The sequence below is a fragment of the Vigna umbellata genome, chromosome 3 (genome assembly GCF_029865625.1).
Source record: "Vigna umbellata cultivar VRB3 chromosome 3, Vumbellata_1.0, whole genome shotgun sequence".
NCBI lineage: Eukaryota > Viridiplantae > Streptophyta > Magnoliopsida > Fabales > Fabaceae > Vigna > Vigna umbellata.
The window spans coordinates 4,193,365-4,212,793 of record NC_142167.1 but is presented as its reverse complement, the minus strand read 5'-3'; the positions used below and the strand labels follow the sequence as shown (position 1 = coordinate 4,212,793).

The 19,429-nt window shown below is 39.0% G+C and overlaps 2 protein-coding genes across 3 annotated transcripts; both read left to right on the top strand.

Annotated features, from left to right (window-relative positions):
- The first annotated feature begins 666 nt into the window (after positions 1-666).
- Positions 667-12,671, top strand: LOC124844032 (uncharacterized). 2 transcript variants are annotated; one of them, XR_015784941.1, is made up of 7 exons: positions 667-1,165; positions 1,250-1,433; positions 1,524-1,774; positions 2,183-2,297; positions 3,767-3,859; positions 4,171-4,310; positions 12,166-12,671. XR_015784941.1 is itself a non-coding variant. In XM_088109318.1 (7 exons), exons 1-7 carry the CDS (start codon positions 807-809, stop codon positions 12,280-12,282), a joined length of 1,263 nt encoding a protein of 420 aa, XP_087965444.1. In that variant the 5' UTR covers positions 675-806; the 3' UTR covers positions 12,283-12,671. The 2 variants fall into 2 exon arrangements, 1 of the variants encoding a protein (XP_087965444.1); XM_088109318.1 differs by having other exon boundaries at positions 675-1,165; positions 4,167-4,310.
- Positions 12,672-12,904: 233 nt separating this feature from the next.
- LOC148201442 (uncharacterized) lies at positions 12,905-19,418 on the top strand. Its single transcript, XM_088108897.1, has 6 exons — positions 12,905-13,316; positions 14,862-17,259; positions 17,434-18,219; positions 18,265-18,649; positions 18,731-19,120; positions 19,369-19,418. The coding sequence occupies exons 2-6, from the start codon at positions 15,400-15,402 to the stop codon at positions 19,416-19,418; spliced, it is 3,471 nt and encodes a 1,156-aa protein (XP_087965023.1). The 5' UTR covers positions 12,905-13,316; positions 14,862-15,399.
- The last annotated feature ends 11 nt before the right edge of the window (positions 19,419-19,429 follow it).

Here is a 19,429-nt window from a genome sequence, read left to right as displayed (position 1 = left end):
AATTATAAAATTATAAAATTATAAAATTATAAAATTACAAATTTCAAAATTTCAAAATTATAAAATTAATAAATTATAAAATTATAAAATTATAAAATTATAAAATTATAAAATTATAAAATTATAAAATTATAAAATTATAAAATTATAAAATTATAAAATTATAAAATTATAAAATTATAAATATAAAATTATAAAATTATAAAATTATAAAATTATAAAATTATAAAATTATAAAATTATAAAATTATAAAATTATAAAATCATAAAATTATAAAATTATAAAATTATAAAATTATAAAATTATTAAAGTATTAAATTATTAAATTATAAAATTATTAAATTATAAAATTATAAACTTATAAAATTATTAAATTATAAAATTATAAAATTATAAAATTATATATTTAACCAATAATCTTTATCTAAACTAAGTATATTTATTTATTTTAATCATTACTAAATAGTTATAATTATAATAATTATAATAATTATTTAAAATAAAAACATTATTAAATTACTATAGATTTTTTTATTTTACATTATTTTTTATTAAATTAATTATTTAAATTTAAGAAAATAGATATTTAAAAGATAAATAAAAAAAATTGCGTACCAATAAAAAAAAAATAGTTAAAAGTAGATATTAGTAAAACCTCTTGGCCTAATTAGCCCGACCCATCATTGAGTCCCTCTCTATCCATTGAGAAGTTCCCAAACAGAAAACCTTCTAAAATACATTGAAACACAAACGCCTAGTGCGCGCCCCTGGGTTTTGAATCCCTCAAACTGACAGTAACTCTGCCATGCCACCGACCGATCTCCGCCGTCCGTTCAAGCGACCGCCGATATCTGATCAAGAGAAGCGCAGGGTAGAGTCTCTTCTCCGCCAGGCACAGAATCGCCAAAACGCCCAGCGCCATACGCGTTTCTTAGTCAGCACGGTCCTCACTCTCCCCTCCCAATCCTACGTACCAGAATCCCAACCCGAACCCGAACTCGAACTTACCGAATCCGTTTTCTCTTCCGGCTCGAACTCGCTCGAGAACCTCGACGTCGTCGGAGCCTCGAAGCTGAAGGCAGCGGAAGCTCGCAAGTGGTTCGCGAAGCAGCTCATGCTCCCCGAGTGGATGATCGACGTTCCCAACAACCTCGCCCAAGATTGGTTCTTCTCCTAACCTAAGTTTCCTTCAACCTCTCTTCTCAATTTCTTACACCTTAACCGAAACTTGATTTTCGTCGTTTTCAGGTTCGTCTTCGCTCGCCCTTCCGGTAAACGGTGTTTCGTCGTTTCGTGTAACGGAACAACTATTAGCCGTCTGCGTAACGGTTCCATTCTGAATCGGTTTCCCTCTGCGCTACCGAGCGGCGCCAGGAAAAAGGAATCCGGTTCCTCTCAGTCTTACTCTATATTGGATTGCATCTTTCACGAGGTTACTACTTCCCTATCTGAATGGATTTTTTTTAAAGGTGTTAGTGTTGAGTGTTGACTTGTGTTGTGTGTGGTTTTTTGGGGGTGGCAGCTGGATCAGACCTATTACGTTATTGACATGGTTTGTTGGAGGGGTTACTCTCTGTCCGATTGCACTGCGGAGTTTAGGTTCTTCTGGTTGAATTCCAAGCTTGCAGAAAGTGGTGCTTGTGAACCTCCTTCTTATTATCACAAGTATAGGTTCAGTTTGGTTCCGGTGTATGGTTGTGACTCGAATGGTCTTCAAGCTGCTTATTCGGCACCGGTGCCTTATGTCAAAGATGGTCTTCTTTTTTACAACAAGTAATTGATAACTATTTCATTACGTGATTTGTCTTGAAGCAAACCTTTCTGCTAGTGCCAAGTGCCAACCTAATGGATTGTTTTGCCAGATTGTTTAGAACTGTTATCTGATAGCTTTTTCCATGAGCTACACTTTGCTTTATAAGTTAAAATTGGCTTTTGGAGAAGCTATAATGAGATAACTTCAAGATCAACTTATACATAGATTATTTTTAACTTATGAAAGAAGTTATTTTATTCTTTCTTCTTAAGAAGTTTATCCAATCAGCGTTTATTTCAACTCAAGTCATGGTTCTCTTAGGTCGTATAATCTGTTGTGCAATGGGATTTGTTATTAAACATGGGTCTATTTTCCCTTTTTAGGCTTACTATTTTGGGTTGACCTTTTTGCTTTGATGTTGTTTTTAGGCATGCTCATTATCAGGCAGGAATTACGCCTTTAGCATTAGTTTGGAAGGATGAAAACTGTAGTCAATATGTTATGGACACGGACAGTAAAGGACAGGTTCCGAACCAACAGCAGGTTTTCCCTTGCTTCCTTTTCATCTTTTCATTGCTTTGCTTTCGGTGCCTTTTCTTTGCTGCTTATATTTATATTGTATGTTTTTGTGGTTTTCCACACTTTAGATTGGAAATTGTATGTATGGAACACTGGTTTCCCTTGTTAGGCACCCATGGAAAATTTTTCTTGCTTCATGTTTTCATTGCAGCCATCTACCGTCTAATAAAATTGTTCAATTATAGCTGGAAGGGAAACTGCATACGTACCAATGCAGACATGTGGTTGCTTTGATACTGTTTTAGGTTGCATAGAGATGGAGAGAAGATACTGTATGTGAACATGTGCACTTCCAGAAACTTCTTTTGTGTGGCATCTAGTTTGTTGAGTTATATCCTGATGCTACAGAAATAGGAGAAACTCACCGACATATGCCATAAGCGGACCCTAGACATCTTCTAAGTTCAAGTTTAGGCTGGCATCAATTCCCTCTTTCCTTCTTTCTAGAATGGAAATTATCATTGTGTTATGAACATTTGATGGCTTAACATTGGCTATTGTTCTTTTTTAACTACGTTGCATTTTTTTTGATGATAAATTGATAATGAATCTACCTGCAAGTGGCTTGAAGCTCAGACAATTTTTTTAAAAACTTTAAAACTGAAAAAAAATGCATAATTACATTCAGTGTTCTAATTATATTTGACATTGGATACCTAGCTTGTAAAGCCATTGATTGAGCAGTTTTATATTGTGCACGTTGATGTTAGATTTTAGATGGTCAAATGTGAGATAAAAAAACACGATTGAATGATTGCTTGGCTTCATGAAATTTGGATTTAATTTTGTTTTAGCCTTGATACAGCAGTAAATTTGCTGCTTATGGACTTGGAAGTCATGGGTTCAACTCCTGGAAACAACTCCTCTTTGTGGTTTTGTACGCCAGTCCTCCTTAGACTTCATTAGGGGGAATTAGGATGCCCATTTTGTTAGTGAAATATGTATTTTATTCATGTGCATCTCTAGAGGTTTTGGCAACCATAGTTTTGGTGATTATAATAAAGGTAAGAGATATTAGTTAAGGAAACATGATTCTTTTAATTTTGAACTGATTGTGGAATGTTGTTATTTTGTAACTAATTATTTAAAACATGAGGCTGACCAGAGTTTAAGACTGTAAATTTGACCCTCCCCAAATCCACTGCCCTACATTGGAGAAAGCCTTCTGGACTGGTGCGTAGGAATAAGATAAGTTCATACTAGGTACCAAACTTTGTAGAAAGACACTTTCAACAACTTTATTATGCAAAATAAACTACATAAAAACAATTAAATTATGTAATATTATCTTATAAACTTGATCTACTTTTTATAAGAAGATTAAATCTACCAATTGGATTGATAAAATTTACTTTTGATAATAAGTAAGATACACTTGTTGACATGTGATATTTATCTTGTTGCTTAATCATTTTATCCACCTTTGCAAACAGGTGGTTTTGGAGCTTCAAGAGGATGGAAAACTGACCACTTCGGATGATCCTCCTATCGTATTTGGCTGTTTGGATGGAAGCTTTATACAACAGGTTTGTTTCAAAGAGGTTTCTATATAATTGTAAATTGGCATCTCTTGCTTAATGTGGTTATGACTTCTGTGACTCAGAATTGACACTTTCTGACACTACACAATCTTAAGCCACTTCCTGAAATTTGATTTTTTTTACACTACTGAACTGATTCAAATTGGCTGTGAAATATCAATTCTGGATGGGATGGTCTGGTGTTAGAGTCATGAAATTAGAAATAAACAAGCTCGGATTTAGTCATGGGACTCAAGTTTTAGTTTATTGTTTAGGGTTTACTAAATAATTCCTATTTAACTTCATTTTGTAGTCAGGGCTGCATTCAGGATGCCTTGTACGGTTTTCAATTGGGGAGGGAGGATTGATTTTGATGGATGGGAAGCTTGAGAAAGCTGATCTACATTATCTTGGGAAGGCCAACCGAGCTCGTGGTTCCGCTGATAGTTTCTCTAAGGTTGGTTGTAAGGAAATATTTCAGGACAGCACCAAAGTTTTTCTATTTTTCCTTTCATATAAAGACTAACATTTTACTTTGGACGGATTGTAAATGAATGTGAGAAATGTGACAATGTTAATGGAAGCAATTTTAAGGGAAGATAATTTTCTTAACTACCAATCGAGTTGTCCAAAGATTTACGTGACATCAATTTGAAGTTATTAATATGTCTTTGAAAGATTAGTAGTCACCTCAAATTTAACTCTAATATGTCTTCAAAAGATTAGTAATCACTTCAAGTTTAACTTTATTATTATGATGTACGGTAGTTTGCTTGACAGAAGACCTGTGCTGATGTGACTTCTGATCTTTGGAAGACTTATTTAATGTCTCAATCTTCGGAGGACTAAATGAGTAGTTTGGTTTAATATAATTGTAATAATGTTAGATATGCTATTTGATTTTAAGGTAAATTCCACCTACTTCCTTCGTTCTAATAATTAGTGCTTATTTATGATTAATGATGTGAGGATTTGGGGTTTTGGTTGAGAATTTTTTTTTCTTTTTTTTTTTTTGTTTACAGGGTTTCAGTTTAAGGGACTTATTTTTATTCCTTTATGCCATTGTTACTCATCTTTTGCTGACGATGGAGAGGCAAAGTGATAGGTTTAGTGGCTAGGTCTACGCTAGAAGAAATAAAGGAAGTAGGTAGTTATAACCTCCTACAATTGTATTATATAACATACTATTATATATAGACTATCTTATGTTTTAATAGGGATTTTTTTTGGTTGTTTTGAAAAAGGAAGTTAGGAGAGACAAGTCCTCTAGAAAGACCTTGAGTGTTGTACTTGGTTGTTATTTGTTCTTACCACATTGGTAGGACAATTTGTTCATTCCTAATAATACAAGAACTGTCTTGTAATTCTCGGTAATTTTGGGTACCTATCAACTGGTATTCAGAGCCACTTTCTTGGTCCTGTGGAAGCAGGGTGGAGCATGGTGAATATAAGAATGGAATCCAGATTAGATATGGTGGAAAAGATGATGCAAAAATTCATGCAAGAGGGCTCACCATGGTGATAGAAATGATGTCTTGCAGTGCAAAAAGAAGGGTGAAACTGTTTCCGTGATTAATGCAGGCAATGGATCACAATGGGAGGAAGAGAAAAGTACGACATTGTCTTCCTCAAAATGGAGAAAACTGGATATCTCTGTGTTTTTGCAAGACAGGAGGCATATGGTTGGACTAATAGATTGGAAAGATATTTCCAATTGAAAGAAGTGAGTGAGGAGGAAAGAATGCAAGCAATCATAGTTGCTTTAGAAGGGAAAGCCTTAAATTGGTTTCAGTGGGAAATCTGCAATCCAAATCCTATTTGGGAAGCATTCAAGGTGGCTGTTGTATGCAGGTATTTACCAACGATCTTTCAAAACCCCTTTGAAATTCTGATTGGCTTGCGACAAACATGTTTAGTGGAAGATTATATTGAGCAATTTGAACAATGTTAGGTTCTTGAAGGGGATTCAACAAGATTCCTTGGTAGGCATCTTCTTGAATGGGTTGAAGGAGGATATCAAGGCTAAGGTTAAGTTGTCTGAACCCAGAAATCTAGCTGAGTTAATGATGAAGGCTCAAAAAGTGGAAGAAAAGGTTAGAGTAACATCAAAAGGAGGATCTCCCACTGTTCATCACAACAATAATGCCTATAAATCGTTTTCTGGTGACTGGAAGTTATTCAAAAGAAGGGGGAAATTCGATGGGTGTTAATAATTCTAGCCAAGGGAGAGGGGAGAGCAATGAATCTTCGAGTACCTTGAGTAGTGCTCCTATAGTGAACTGACAAAGAGTGGTGCCTTTCTGGAAATTGTCACAAGAAGAATTGCAAGATAAGATCAAGAGGGGATTATGTTTCAGGTGTTGTTAGGGTATAAGGTGGGAGGTAATAAGAAGGAGAAGAAAGGTAGGAGGGAAGTGAGGCTGAACGGTATTGACCGTAAAGGTTGAACGGTGGAAGGCATGGAGAGGTAAGGCCGAACGTGGACAAGGGGGAAGGGTCAGACCGAACAGTGGACAAAGGGGAGCGATCAGGCCGAACGATGGACAACGGGGAGCGACCAGGCCGAACAGTGGTTGTTAGGGTATAAGGTGGGAGGTAATGAGAAGGAGAAGAAAGGTAGGAGGGAAGTGAGGTCGAACGGTATTGATTGTAAAGGCCGAACGGTGGAAGGCATGGAGAGGTAAGGTCGAACGGTGGACAAGGGGGAACGGTCAGACCGAACGGTGGACAAAGGGGAGCGATCAGGCCGAACGGTGGACAACGGGGAGCGACCAGGCTGAACGGTGGGAGGCAGGGAGCGACCAGGCCGAACGGTGGGAAGCAGGGAAGGACGTGAGCCGAACGGTTGAAGAATCACCATCTTAACTGCGCAACGGTTAGGGTGGGCGAGAGCTAATTACAATAAAAGGAGCCACAATAGGAGAGAATATTCAGTATAAGTTAATTAGAGTAAATAAATATATATCCTAGGGAAATATTCAATATAAGATATTTATAATTAAGGATATATGCTAGGATAATATACGGGGGATATTTATATTAAATATAGAGATATTTATATTAAATGCAGATATATTCTAGGGAAATATTTAGTAAGAGATGGGGCGGGAAATAATTAGTATAAATAAAGCTAGAGTCTAGGGTTAAGGGTATGCTTTTGATTATTGAGTTTGGTTGACAGGCGACTATGCGTCGTGTGAGGGAGGTTATGCTCCCAAGTAATTGAAGGAGGTTATGCTCCCAATTATTGTTTACTTTTGTTTATTCAGATATTACCATCAATAAAAGAGATTCATTTGTCCATTATCATTCATTCTTAAGCTATATTGCCTATTGGGTTCCTGGATCGTTGTGTATCGACCTCAGGTACGTATGTGATGAGAAGTTTGGCCCTAATCATGTGTAGAAATAAACAACTACCCATGCTGCTTATGTTTAAGGAGGAACTGTCTGGAATAGGTGACTTACAGAACAACACTCATAATCAAGAGGAAGTGGAGGAAGAAGCATGTCACGTTTTGCAATTATCTCAATGTACCATGGTTGGGCTTACTACTAAGAAGTTGTGGAAACTTTGGGGGACAATTGGAAGCAAGCATGTGGTGGTTTTGTTGGACTGTGGAGCCTCACAATTTCATTTCACAGGACCTGATAACAAAATGTGGGCTACAACAGGATGCAACTCTTCCATATGTGGTATAGGTGGGGGATGGACACAAGGTGCATTGTCAAGGGTTCATTCTTGAATTACAGGGCTTGAAAATTCAATTAGAAAAATTTCTGTCTTCACCTTAGGGGTGCTAATATTGTTTTGGGGTTGGAATGGTTAGCAACTCTTTGGGAGGTAAGGGCTGATTTTGGAAATTTTAGACTTACAAGGGGTAAAGGAGCACATCCTTGTGGGTGATCCCACACTATCCAAATCAGAATCTTCCTTGAAAACGTTGTTGCATGACTTTAAGCAAGAAGGATCATGTTTGTGATTAAATGGGGCCAGGAGAAGGAAGTAGCCTGTAGAATTGTTCCTGCAGAAATTCTGACAATTTAGAGATGAATGAAGAAGTTTTTCATGATCCAGTTGGGCTACCTCCTAACCGCCTTTATGATCATGCTATACATCTTCAAGAGGGAGCTTCTATTCCTAATCTTAGGTCGTAAAGTACTCCTATCAACAAAAGAATGAGATCAAACAGTTAGTTCAAGAGATGCTGCAAGCGGGAATCATTAGGCCTAGCATCAGTCCTTATTCGAGCCCAATCATATTAGTAAAAAAGAAGGATAGAAGATGGAGGTTTTGTGTGAATTATCGGACTCTTAATAAAATAACCATCCCAAACAAATCCCTTATTCCTATAATAAAAGAGTTGTTGGATGGGGCAACTACATTTTCAAAGTTGGATTTAAAATCAGGATATCATCAAATTCTCATACGAGACGGGGACATTGAGAAGATTGCTTTTTGAACTCATGATGGCCATTATGAGTTTTTAGTTATGCCCTTTGGGTTGACTAATGCTCCAGCCACCTTTTAGACTTTGATGAATTAGATCCTTAAGCCATGTTTAAGGAAGTTTGTACTTGTCTTCTTTTGACAACATCCTGATTTACAACCCTACTATGGATACCCATGTTGAACATCTAAAGGAAGTCTTAAAGGTGTTGCAACAACATCAATTGAAACTCAACTGAAAGAAGTGTGTTTTTGGCCAACTAAAATTGGAATATCTAGGTCATCTAATTTCCCAAGAAGGTGTGGCTGCAGACCCAAAGAAGGTTGAAGCTATAAGGAGTTGGCCAATTCCAAAAATGTTAAGGCTTTGAGGGGATTTTGGGGGTTCACATTTGTGCAAGGGTTTGGCAAGATTGCCAAACACAATTATTGACCAAAGATGGGTTTCGGTGGTATGTAGAGGCTAAACATGTTTTTGACACTCTTAAAGGTGATGTTTCTCAACTGCCAGGGTTGGTAGTACCAGGTTTTTCAAAATCTTTCACCTTGGAAACAGATGCATCTAGTATAGGATTGGGGGCTTTGTTGTTACAGGAGGGTAGGCCCCCAACATAGTGGTTGCCATAGGCTGAATTTTGGTTTAATACCAACTATAGTGCCTCTACAAAGATGTCCCCCATCAAAGCTCTTTATGGATGTGACCCTCCTTTACTTTTAAAGGGCACTACTATTCCACTAAGGTACAAAGTGTTAATCCACTCCAACAAGAATGGAATGACCTATTGTAGGAGTTTAAAGGGAATCTTTGCAAAGTCCAGGAGCATAATCGCGTGCAGGCTAATAAGCATTTGCGAGTGGTGGAGTATCAAATAGGTGATTGGGTTTATCTTAAATTGCAGCCTTATAGATTGAGATCTTTAGCACGCAGACCCAGTGAAAAACTCAACCACAGTCTTTAATCGAAGGCCACCCATGTTTAAAAATCCTTTGATATCAGAGTTTGTTTAAAACCTAGATAGATCCGTAAAAAAGATGAATCCACCCCTTTGGATTGTGATACCAAATGATGTGAACCACATTTACAAAGGGTTGATTGAGGATCTTTAGGGTTAGAACCTTGAAGAAAATTTCAAAACTTAATAAATATGGAGAACCGAATTTTCAAAACATCAATATCTCGAGCTACAAAACTTTGATTGGGGTGTTTCCAAAATTAGGTGAAAACTCACGTTCTGAAGTTCAATTTTGGCTCAAGAAACATTTGATTTGGATATGTAAAACACAATTTATGACTACGAGATAAACTGGACAAAATTGAGTTTCTATAATTCGGGAGAAGAAAGAAAAAAACAAAGTGACAGACAAATGGAAGGAAAGAATCACTCTTTCCAAGGGAGACAACACACAAAGGATGGGAAAATCCTTTGATACAACCAAGGGTTGTTGAATCACTCAAGTTCTCACTAAGATAAAAGAGATAAAACTCTAATATTTTTTAAAGAAACTCAATTCATATTCAGTTGATCAAAATGGTTCATCTTATATAGAAAGCTTAAATCATTAGAATTACAAAAATTCATTAATTACATTCCACTTAAGCTAATAATTTTTCCATTAAGCTAATAATCACTAAGTTAATAATATCCCACTAAGCTAATGGCTGATTGTAACTGAAATTGTGGTAACCAAAAGGTCACAAAAAAGCATTCAGCTTTGCATCCTTCTGGTCTCCCAAAGGCTGATGACTAAATTGTCAATTGGGCCCTTATTAAAACTTTGAATAAAACCAAACTATAGCCCATTAATTGATTAACCCAAAACATAATTTGGTCAACCAATTTTACAAATGATTGGGCCATTAATTAAACAAACTAATTACTTAAAAACTGCAGCAAAGATGGCACATCCCCATCATTGGTTGGATTCCCATCAGGTTCTATGGCCCTTACAAAATTATTGAATGCATGGGGACAATTGCTAACAAGTTGGAACTTCCTGCTCAAAGCAGAATCCATCCAGTCTTCCATGTGTCTCTCCTCAAGCGTCTAGTCCAACCAACCACTCCAGTCCAGGCCCTACCATCTACACTCACGGAAGAGTTAATCCTAGACATTTATCCAGAAGCACTATTGGATACACGAATCAATAAAGATGGTGATATGAATGTTTTAATCCCGAGGCAACATCTTCCATCCATTGAAAATAGATGGGAAGCAGCACCTACCATTAGTAAGGTGTTCCCTGCATTTCACCTTAAGGATAAGGTGAAACTTCATGGAAGGGGTATTGATAGGTTTAGTGGCAAGTAGGTGTTATAACCTCCTGAAGTTGTATTGTATAACAGACTATTATATATAGTCTATGTTAGGTTTTTGCAGGGAGTTTATTTTTTGGTTGTTTTGAAAAAGGATGTTAGGAGAGACAGGTCCTCTCGAAAGATCTTGAGTGTTGTACTTGGTTGTTATTTGTTCTTACCACATTGGTAGAACAGTTAGTTCATTCCTAATAATACAAGAACTGTCTTGTAATTCTCAGTAATTCTGGGTACCTATCACAAAGATGTTGGACAATTGAGTGCTTGTTTCATTTGATGTGCTTTAATTTGAACTGATTTTATTTGGGTCCCACGGTGTAAAGTTTATTTGTTGTGTTTATGAGATTTGAAAAGAAAGCCACTGTGGCTTCTAACTTATAGGTGAAAGAGGTAATATAATTGATTATATTAGACATACAATCGATTATATTGTATGCATGGTTGATTATGTTGCCAAAATATTATGTTTTGTGAAGTATTATTTTCTTACATAACTGATTATGGATTTGTTTTTCTTTTTTTTATTATAATAATAATAGATAATTACTAATAAACAATAGTCAATAAAATTATGAGTATCAACAAAATCATCTTATCCACTTATTCCTATTCGCTTTGAACTCATCCAAATGATCTGACCTTCCATTTATATCTAGTCCTTTATTTTGTTTTCCACTTGCCTTCCATTCATTCTATCCAAACAAAGTGTTAGTGTTGTTGGAGATTTGCCTTATAAAAAGTATTACATGTATCTAGTTTAGATGCTTTATGAGTGGGGAATTATTCATAGGTTTAACTTATGTTATGGTTTATCCTCTCTTTTTCTCTTTTCCTCTTTTCCTCTTTTCGTTATTATTCTATTTTACATGTGCCTGGCGATTATTCTGTTATTGCTATGATCTTTCAAAAGTTTATAATTTCTTCAACCTCTAGACGTGGCTTGTGATGATTCCTTTTATTTTCTTTTTTGATAAAGAAATAATTTATTAAGAAAGAAATGAGATGCAAATGCAAGAAGATAAGGTATCATCAAAAACTAATCCAAGACTAGAAGAAACGTGTAATTTTCCATGCCAATATCCGCGGATCAACCAAAGACAGTCCTCCTAAAAAGACCTTTAGCTGAATACCACAAGAAACCTAAGAAAACAAGTCTATCCCCTATGAACACCAAAAGCATCACTTGACCAGTAGTAGTTTTAGCATTTTTTCCAACCACACACTAAAGACATGTCCTTCAATTTATGTTATGGATTACTGAAACTGCATTGTACTACAGAGTGGTAATTAAGCTAGAAATTTTGAAGGCTTTCTCAATTTTCGGCAAAAGAAAATCAGAGTTTCCTGAGACGACTTTATGAAGTTAATTTTGTTGTTGCTTCCTTGTGCTTTTTTTCCCCATAATATTCATTTGACACTGACCTGTAAATGTTCAGATTTGAAATGCAGGAGAGTTGGACAATTTTATCTAATTGATTTGCTTATTTCGCTTGTTGCTCTGATTTTGGAGGTTCTGCTTACAACAATGCTGCAATGTTACACTTTCAGGTTATGTTCCAATACAGTATTCGACACTCCCCCTTAAAAATTGATGTTTTGTTGGAATCTGTCAGCTCACCAGTTGATCAAGAAAGCACAGCTTGTGATGTTGAGATGGATGGTTGATTGAGCAAGCTCTCTGGATTGCATCAGTTTTTTTATCCTGAGTGCAATGTTAAAGTTTTCACATTAAATTTTTGGTTCATTAGGATGCATGTTTCTGTGAAAGCTTCAATAATTTATAGAGGATTCAGAAGATTGACGCGCACCACACGTACCGAGACACAGTTGTAATAACCATACCTAAATTGTCATCTGTAAATGAAATTTCTTCTGCCCAGATGGGTGAGTTGTGCATACGCAATAATGTTATTATCTTGTGTCTGGTTGGTTAATTCTATACTACTGGTAGCCTCATCGTTGTATTTTGATCGAGTTATTCCTGAGTCAAGCAGTGTACGGTATAGCATATGAAATGTACAGTCTATTTTAAATTTAAAGTCGAATTCACTAAACCAGTCAGGTTATTTGCCAGACTTCTGCCATCTTACACTTAAAAGCACTGATACTTTAAATCGATCATCGTGATGATATTTGATTGATTGAGGCATGTTGGCCACTCATCAAATTCTTTGGAATACTTCTAACCTTTAAATTTTGGCTTAATTACCTACTTAGTCCCCATGTTCGGAGGTAATTTGCTGTTTAGTACCCGGTTTTAAAAATGTAGGCATTTGATACCTATGTTTTGAAATTTGTATCAATTGAATCCTTCCCACTTAACGCCGTTATAAATCTAACGTTTTTCTGACATCAACTTTGAATTGTGGACGAGCGGTTGTGGACGATCGTCCAAACAGAGGAGGACGCTCGTCCAACACTGGGATCCGGCAGCGGAAGGACGAACGTCATCCAAGGCTTCCAGAAAAGCCGTTCGTTTCAGACTGAGCTGGTAAGCCTTTTTCCCACTCTCTGGACGTTCGTTTTCCGCGTATGCAAACTCAATTCTGAGTTGTGCGTTCGTCCTTTCTTAGTGTAGCGTAATTCTGATTTGGCGGTTGGGCTCGTTCATTATAGCTTGGTTTAACGAGCGTTGACGAGCGGAGGATTTATAGTGGAAAGGAGAAATTGTGTGCGTCAGTGGACGTTCGTCATTCCAGGTAAGGGAAGCTTATTTGATTTAATTCATGTTGTGTGCTTCGTTTGAACGTTCGTTAATTACTGACTGAATATAATGCATGATGATGGTGTGATTTGAGTTGCATGAACGTTCGTTATTTACTGAGTGAAAAATGATATATGACTAAGTTTACGTATGTTGTATGAAATATATGAGATTTGGATGATATGGATTATATGAAGATTGTAAATTGTACCACGACATGAACGAATGGAATTTATGAACTTGTATAATGAGAAATGAACTGAAAAATGAATTTTTGTAAGAATTTTCCCTATGAAAATGCACATCCGTACTGAACGGTCATTGACCGTTCGGTTTTTATCTTGTTTTGGACGAGCGTCCTCTTATCTAAAAACTATGCTTAAGCGTTCGTCCATATACTAAATTGAACGTTCGTCCTAATCTTATATTGAACGTTCGTCCTAGTCTTATACTGTACGTTCGTCCGAATTGGTGTTCAGTCTTATGCTGAACGCTCCCTCTAATAAGCGCTCGGTCTCACATCTGAGCGTTCGCTCTAGTTGGTGCTCGGTCTCTAACTGAGCGTTCGTCCAAATGGTGTTTGGTTTTGAAGTGAGCGTTCGTCCTAATGGTCTCGGTTTTGATTGAGCGTTCGTCCTAAAGGGTGTTCGTTTTATAGTGAACGCTCGTCCTAATGGTGCTCGGTTTTGAAAGGAGCGTTCGTCCCAAAAATAAGGCTAGGTCTTACACTGAGCGCTCGCTCAAAATGGTGTTCGGTTTTATTGAAAAACCGTACGTCCAACTTCAGATTTACCACGTTCGTTTTCTGATTCTTAACGACCGTCCGTTCATTCAATTGAATTTTTCAATTAAATAACGTTCGTCCAATGAACAGTGTACGTCATGGAAATTCTGCCGTTCGTGCTCGTATTCGAACGAGCGTCTCTTGGTCTTGCTCACAGCGTTCGTCCTTAGTCTTATTCGGGACAGAACGTTCGTTTTGATGATTTCCTTATAAATGATGAAAATGGATATGAATTGATGAGTAATTAATGATGAACAGTATACGAGATGAAAATGAAACTATGATTATTGAACGAGGGTTCCAGGTAGGAACGACTCAGATGAAAGTTGAAATTCGTAAAGTATGACTGTGGGAAGTTAATGCTGGCTGTTCAATCCTGATATTCCGTGAGTGATCGTCCTCAAGTAGAGGCGCACGTCATGCGTGGGAATGGCAGGAGGTCGTCGTCCTTAGAGGTACTTTGGACGGACGTACTAACCTCGGGTGGCAGCTGATGAGAATGCCAGTTACCACACCACCCGGGTGCACGAACGCCTGTAACTACGCAGAATTCATACAGTCCGGACCGTCAGTCGTGTCGAGTTTTATTTTGTGCATGCGTTATAATGTCTTGATGTGTGATAAATTATGTAATGAATTGTATGACTGATGCATGAGTTAAATTAAGTAAGCTTACCCTTTCGTTTCCTTGTGTTGTCTATTGTCCTTGTACGTCCGTCTTGTCATTGCAATGATCATCCGTGTGGATGTGAGCAGAGGGAGACGAGCGTTTGGAAGAGGCGCTGAATGAAGAGAACCTGGTTGATGTCGAAGTGAAGACCGAGCAGTGAGGCGCTCGGCCAGTTATGTAGCCAGTATTAGAGTGGTCGTTCGACCATCTTGTCTTGTTATTTTATTCCGATAGACCGTTCGGTATTTGTGCTGTGTAAACCGTTCGGTCAAGTTTCGTGTACGTTCGGCTTTTTCATTTGTAACTCTGAAGACGTGCGGCTTTGCACGTCTGTTTTGTTATTATTGTAAGACTGTACTCAAGGACGTTCGTCCTTGAGCGTTGTTTTGTTTTAGTTGGAAAACTGTACTGAAATATTATTAAATGTGATTTTCTGATTTTATGGTTTATGCTGTATTTTTGGGATGTCACATTAGTGGTATCAGAGCAGTTTTGTTCTTTTAAGGACACTGTAGGTTATGAGTACACTGTGTTTTTGCTGTGTGCTTAAATTGCGTTTAATGAGTTATTTTCGACTCTTTGAACAAGACTAACGTTCGTTCTTTTCTTCGTTCCAAAGAGTCAATGGCACCTAGACTTCCTCCTCCTCCACCACAGACCAATGAACATGATGTGCCCAACAACACCAGATTGTTGGAATCGGTGATCGAAAGGCTACAAGAGCAGAATGCTGTTCTGATGCAGCAAAACGCGACTAATTCACAAAATCTCGAAGCTGCTCGCGCTAATTCTGAAATGACTCAGAGGCAGCTGATGGAGATTCTTGCAGCTACTAGGGGTACGCCAGGAGCATCTGCTTCAAACACTACTCATCAGGCTGAGTGGAGTTTGGAAAATTTCTTGCAGCATCGTCCTGCAAAGTTTGATGGGAAATGCCTTCCTGACGAAGCTGATCAGTGGATAAGGGACATGGAGCAGATCTACAATGCCAAGCGATGTCCAGAAGACAACAGGTTAGCGTATACTGAGTATCTGCTGACTGGGGAGGCAAGTCACTGGTGGACAAGCGTTAAGATGATACTAACAGAAGCTGAAAGCCTTATTTCCTGGGAAGTGTTCAAGGAAAAATTTTATGAGGAGTATTTCCCGGACAGTGTCCGTTTCGGCAAAGAAGTGGAGTTTCTCCAGTTGGTGCAGGGCAATATGTCTGTTTCTGAGTACACTAACAGGTTCAAGCACTTGGTCCGTTTCAATACCATGGCTACCAGTGAAGTGTGGCAGTGCCGGAAGTTCGAAAATGGGCTGAGAAGTGATCTAAAGGTACTAATCTCCAGCCTTTGCATTAAGTCTTTTCCTGCCATGGTTGAGAGAGCAAAAGTGTTAGAAAAAAATGTGGCTGAAGTAGAACGACTGAAGAAACAACAACAACCAACTAGAGGGCCAATCATGTCCAGGCCTAATCTGAATCGGAATAGGTTGCCATATGCTCGCCCAGCACAACCATCTAATTCCCAGGCTATGGTTGTTGGTGGCCAGTCTGGACAGCACGGATCAGTCAAGTGTTTCCAATGCGGAGGACCACACTACCGGTCGTCTTGCCCTCAGTTATTGGGAGTAAAGTCCTGCACTCGTTGTGGAAGAAATGGTCATATAGAACGTGAGTGTAGAATGGGCGGACGAGCAGCAATGAGGCCGCTAAATGCTGGGAGGATGCAACAGGATCGGGGTGGACGAGCACAAGCTGTCGGTCGAGTGTATGCGATCACGGGCGCCGAAGCTGCCAGCTCAGGTATGCTCATCACCAGTACTTGTTTGCTGTTTGGAATGCCTGTTTGTGTATTGTATGATTCGGGGGCAACGCACTCCTTCATTTCGAAGGCGTGTGTTGAGAAATTGGGATTAGCCGAACGCGAGATGCAGTTCGACTTGGCTGGTGAGGTTAGGACGTCTACTGTATGTGTTAAGTGTCCTATAGAGGTTGAGGGGCGAAATTACAAAGTGAATCTCATCTGTCTACCCTTGAAAGATTTAGAAGTAATCTTAGGAATGGATTGGCTGGCTGCCAATCGCATTCTCATAGATTGCGGTGCAAAGGAATTGGTGTTTCCAGACGAGTATGAAGTGGATCTATCTGTGACGCTCGGTCAATTGAAAGAAGACATCGGGGATGGTGCCAGTTGTTTTCTGATCATGACGCATTCAGACGAACGAATTGAAGATTTGAATCATGAGCGACCGTCTAGTAAATCGAATGGAGGACGATCAGTCGTGGATGAATTCCCTGATGTATTTCCCGATGAAGTGCCTGGATTACCTCCTCCACGCGAGGTGGAATTTACTATCGACTTAGTGTCGAATGCTGGACCTATCTCTATTGCACCTTATCGGATGTCGCCAGCAGAGTTAGCTGAACTCAAGGAACAGATTGAAGAGTTAATGGATAAGCAGTTTATCAGACCTAGCGCATCACCTTGGGGAGCGCCGGTACTCTTAGTGAAGAAGAAGGATGGTAGCTCTCGTCTCTGCATTGATTATAGGCAGTTAAACAAACTGACTATCAAGAACAAGTACCCTTTGCCTCGGATAGACGACCTGCTAGATCAATTACATGGCGCGGTCATATTTTCAAAGATTGATTTACGGTCGGGATATCATCAGATTCGGGTGAAGGAAGAAGACATCCAGAAGACAGCCTTCCGATCTCGATACGGACACTACGAGTATGTAGTAATGCCGTTCGGTGTGACAAACGCCCCAGCAATATTTATGGACTACATGAATCGTATCTTCAGACCGTATCTAGACAAGTTCGTAGTCGTCTTCATTGATGACATTCTTGTCTATTCCAAAAGCTATGAAGAGCATGAAGATCACTTGAGGATCGTTCTAGGTGTGCTAAGAGAAAAGGAGTTATATGCCAAATTCTCTAAATGTGAATTCTGGATGAAGGAAGTACCATTCTTGGGACATGTGGTTTCAGCTGAAGGAATCTCAGTAGATCCGGCTAAAGTAAGAGCAGTACTGGAATGGGAGAGTCCACGCTCAGTTACCGAGGTTCGTAGTTTTGTGGGACTCGCGGGGTACTATAGACGGTTCATTGAAGGATTTTCCAAAATAGTAGCTCCGCTTACTCAGCTGACCAGAAAGGATCAACCGTTCGCTTGGACCGATCGGTGTGAAAGAAGTTTCCAAGAATTGAAGAATAAGTTAACAAGCGCCCCAGTACTGGTCATACCTGACACGGCTAAACCCTTCGTGGTATATTGTGACGCGTCTCATCAGGGTTTGGGCTGTGTACTCATGCAAGAAAAGAGGGTGGTTGCTTACGCCTCTCGGCAACTGAAGGTTCACGAGAGGAACTACCTAACTCACGACCTGGAATTAGCAGCGGTCGTCTTTGCTTTGAAGATTTGGAGGCACTACTTGTATGGATCAACTTTCCAAGTGTTCAGTGATCATAAGAGTCTCAAGTACCTTTTTGATCAAAAGGAGTTGAATATGAGACAGAGACGTTGGCTGGAGTTCTTGAAGGACTATGACTTTGAACTACTTTACCATCCGGGAAAAGCAAATGTTGTAGCAGACGCTTTAAGCAGAAAGGTAGTTCACGTCTCCTCCATGATGGTCCGAGAGTTAAGTTTGGTAGAGAGCTTTAGAGATCTAAGGTTACAGTTCGACTTGGAACCGAATGTTATTAAATGTTGTACTCTTAGAATCTCCAGTGACGTATTTGACCGGATCAGAATGAAGCAGCGAGAAGACGAAGAGTTGGTGAAGATCTTGAACGCACTCGGTACAGATCAGGCTAAGGAGTTCAACACGGGAACAGACGGTTGTCTACGATACATGGGTAGGACGTGCATTCCGAATGATGGTGAGTTGAAAAGGATGATTCTTGAGGAAGGACACCACAGTCGTCTTAGCATACACCCTGGTATGACTAAGATGTATCAAGACCTCAGGAAATCTTTCTGGTGGCCGGGAATGAAGAGTGATGTCGCACGTTTTGTGGCATCGTGTTTAACGTGTCAACGAGCCAAGGCTGAACATCAGAGGCCAGGCGGTCTCCTTCAGCAGTTAGAGATTCCGGAATGGAAGTGGGACGACATTGCGATGGACTTCGTGACCCACTTACCTCGAACTGTCAGGAATCATGATTCCGTGTGGGTAATTGTGGATCGACTAACGAAGAGTGCTCATTTCTTAGCCGTCAATCTGAAGATGTCCATGACGAACCTGGCTAAGCTTTACATCAAGGAAATTGTTCGTCTACATGGAGTTCCGTCTAGCATTGTTTCAGACCGAGACACAAGGTTTACCTCTCGATTCTGGCAATCATTACAAAGTGAGCTCGGTAGCAAACTCCATATGAGTTCGGCTTATCATCCTCAGACGGACGGTCAGTCCGAGAGGACCATCCAGACGCTTGAAGACTTATTGAGGACGTGTGTTCTAGATCACATGGGCGTTTGGGATGAAGTCTTACCTTTGGTAGAGTTCACCTACAACAACAGTTTCCAAGCCAGCATAGGAATGGCTCCCTTTGAAGCTCTGTATGGGAGAAAGTGTCGAACGCCATTGTGTTGGTTTCAGGAAGGAGAAAAGGTCATAACTGGACCAGAGCTCATTCAGCAGACAACTGAGAAGGTGAAAT

What these genes read in the sequence shown, in the direction of transcription:
- LOC124844032 (XM_088109318.1), top strand. Translation starts at nt 807, where the DNA reads ATGCCACCGACCGATCTCCGCCGTCCGTTCAAGCGACCGCCGATATCT. An exon ending in GGTCTTCTTTTTTACAACAA is followed by an intron (nt 1,775 to 2,182) that starts GTAATTGATAAC and finishes TGTTGTTTTTAG; the next exon opens with GCATGCTCATTATCAGGCAG. An exon ending in AGGTTCCGAACCAACAGCAG is followed by an intron (nt 2,298 to 3,766) that starts GTTTTCCCTTGC and finishes CTTTGCAAACAG; the next exon opens with GTGGTTTTGGAGCTTCAAGA.
- LOC148201442 (XM_088108897.1), top strand. Translation starts at nt 15,400, where the DNA reads ATGGCACCTAGACTTCCTCCTCCTCCACCACAGACCAATGAACATGAT. An exon ending in CATCACCTTGGGGAGCGCCG is followed by an intron (nt 17,260 to 17,433) that starts GTACTCTTAGTG and finishes GGATATCATCAG; the next exon opens with ATTCGGGTGAAGGAAGAAGA. An exon ending in GACGTGCATTCCGAATGATG is followed by an intron (nt 18,650 to 18,730) that starts GTGAGTTGAAAA and finishes AGATGTATCAAG; the next exon opens with ACCTCAGGAAATCTTTCTGG.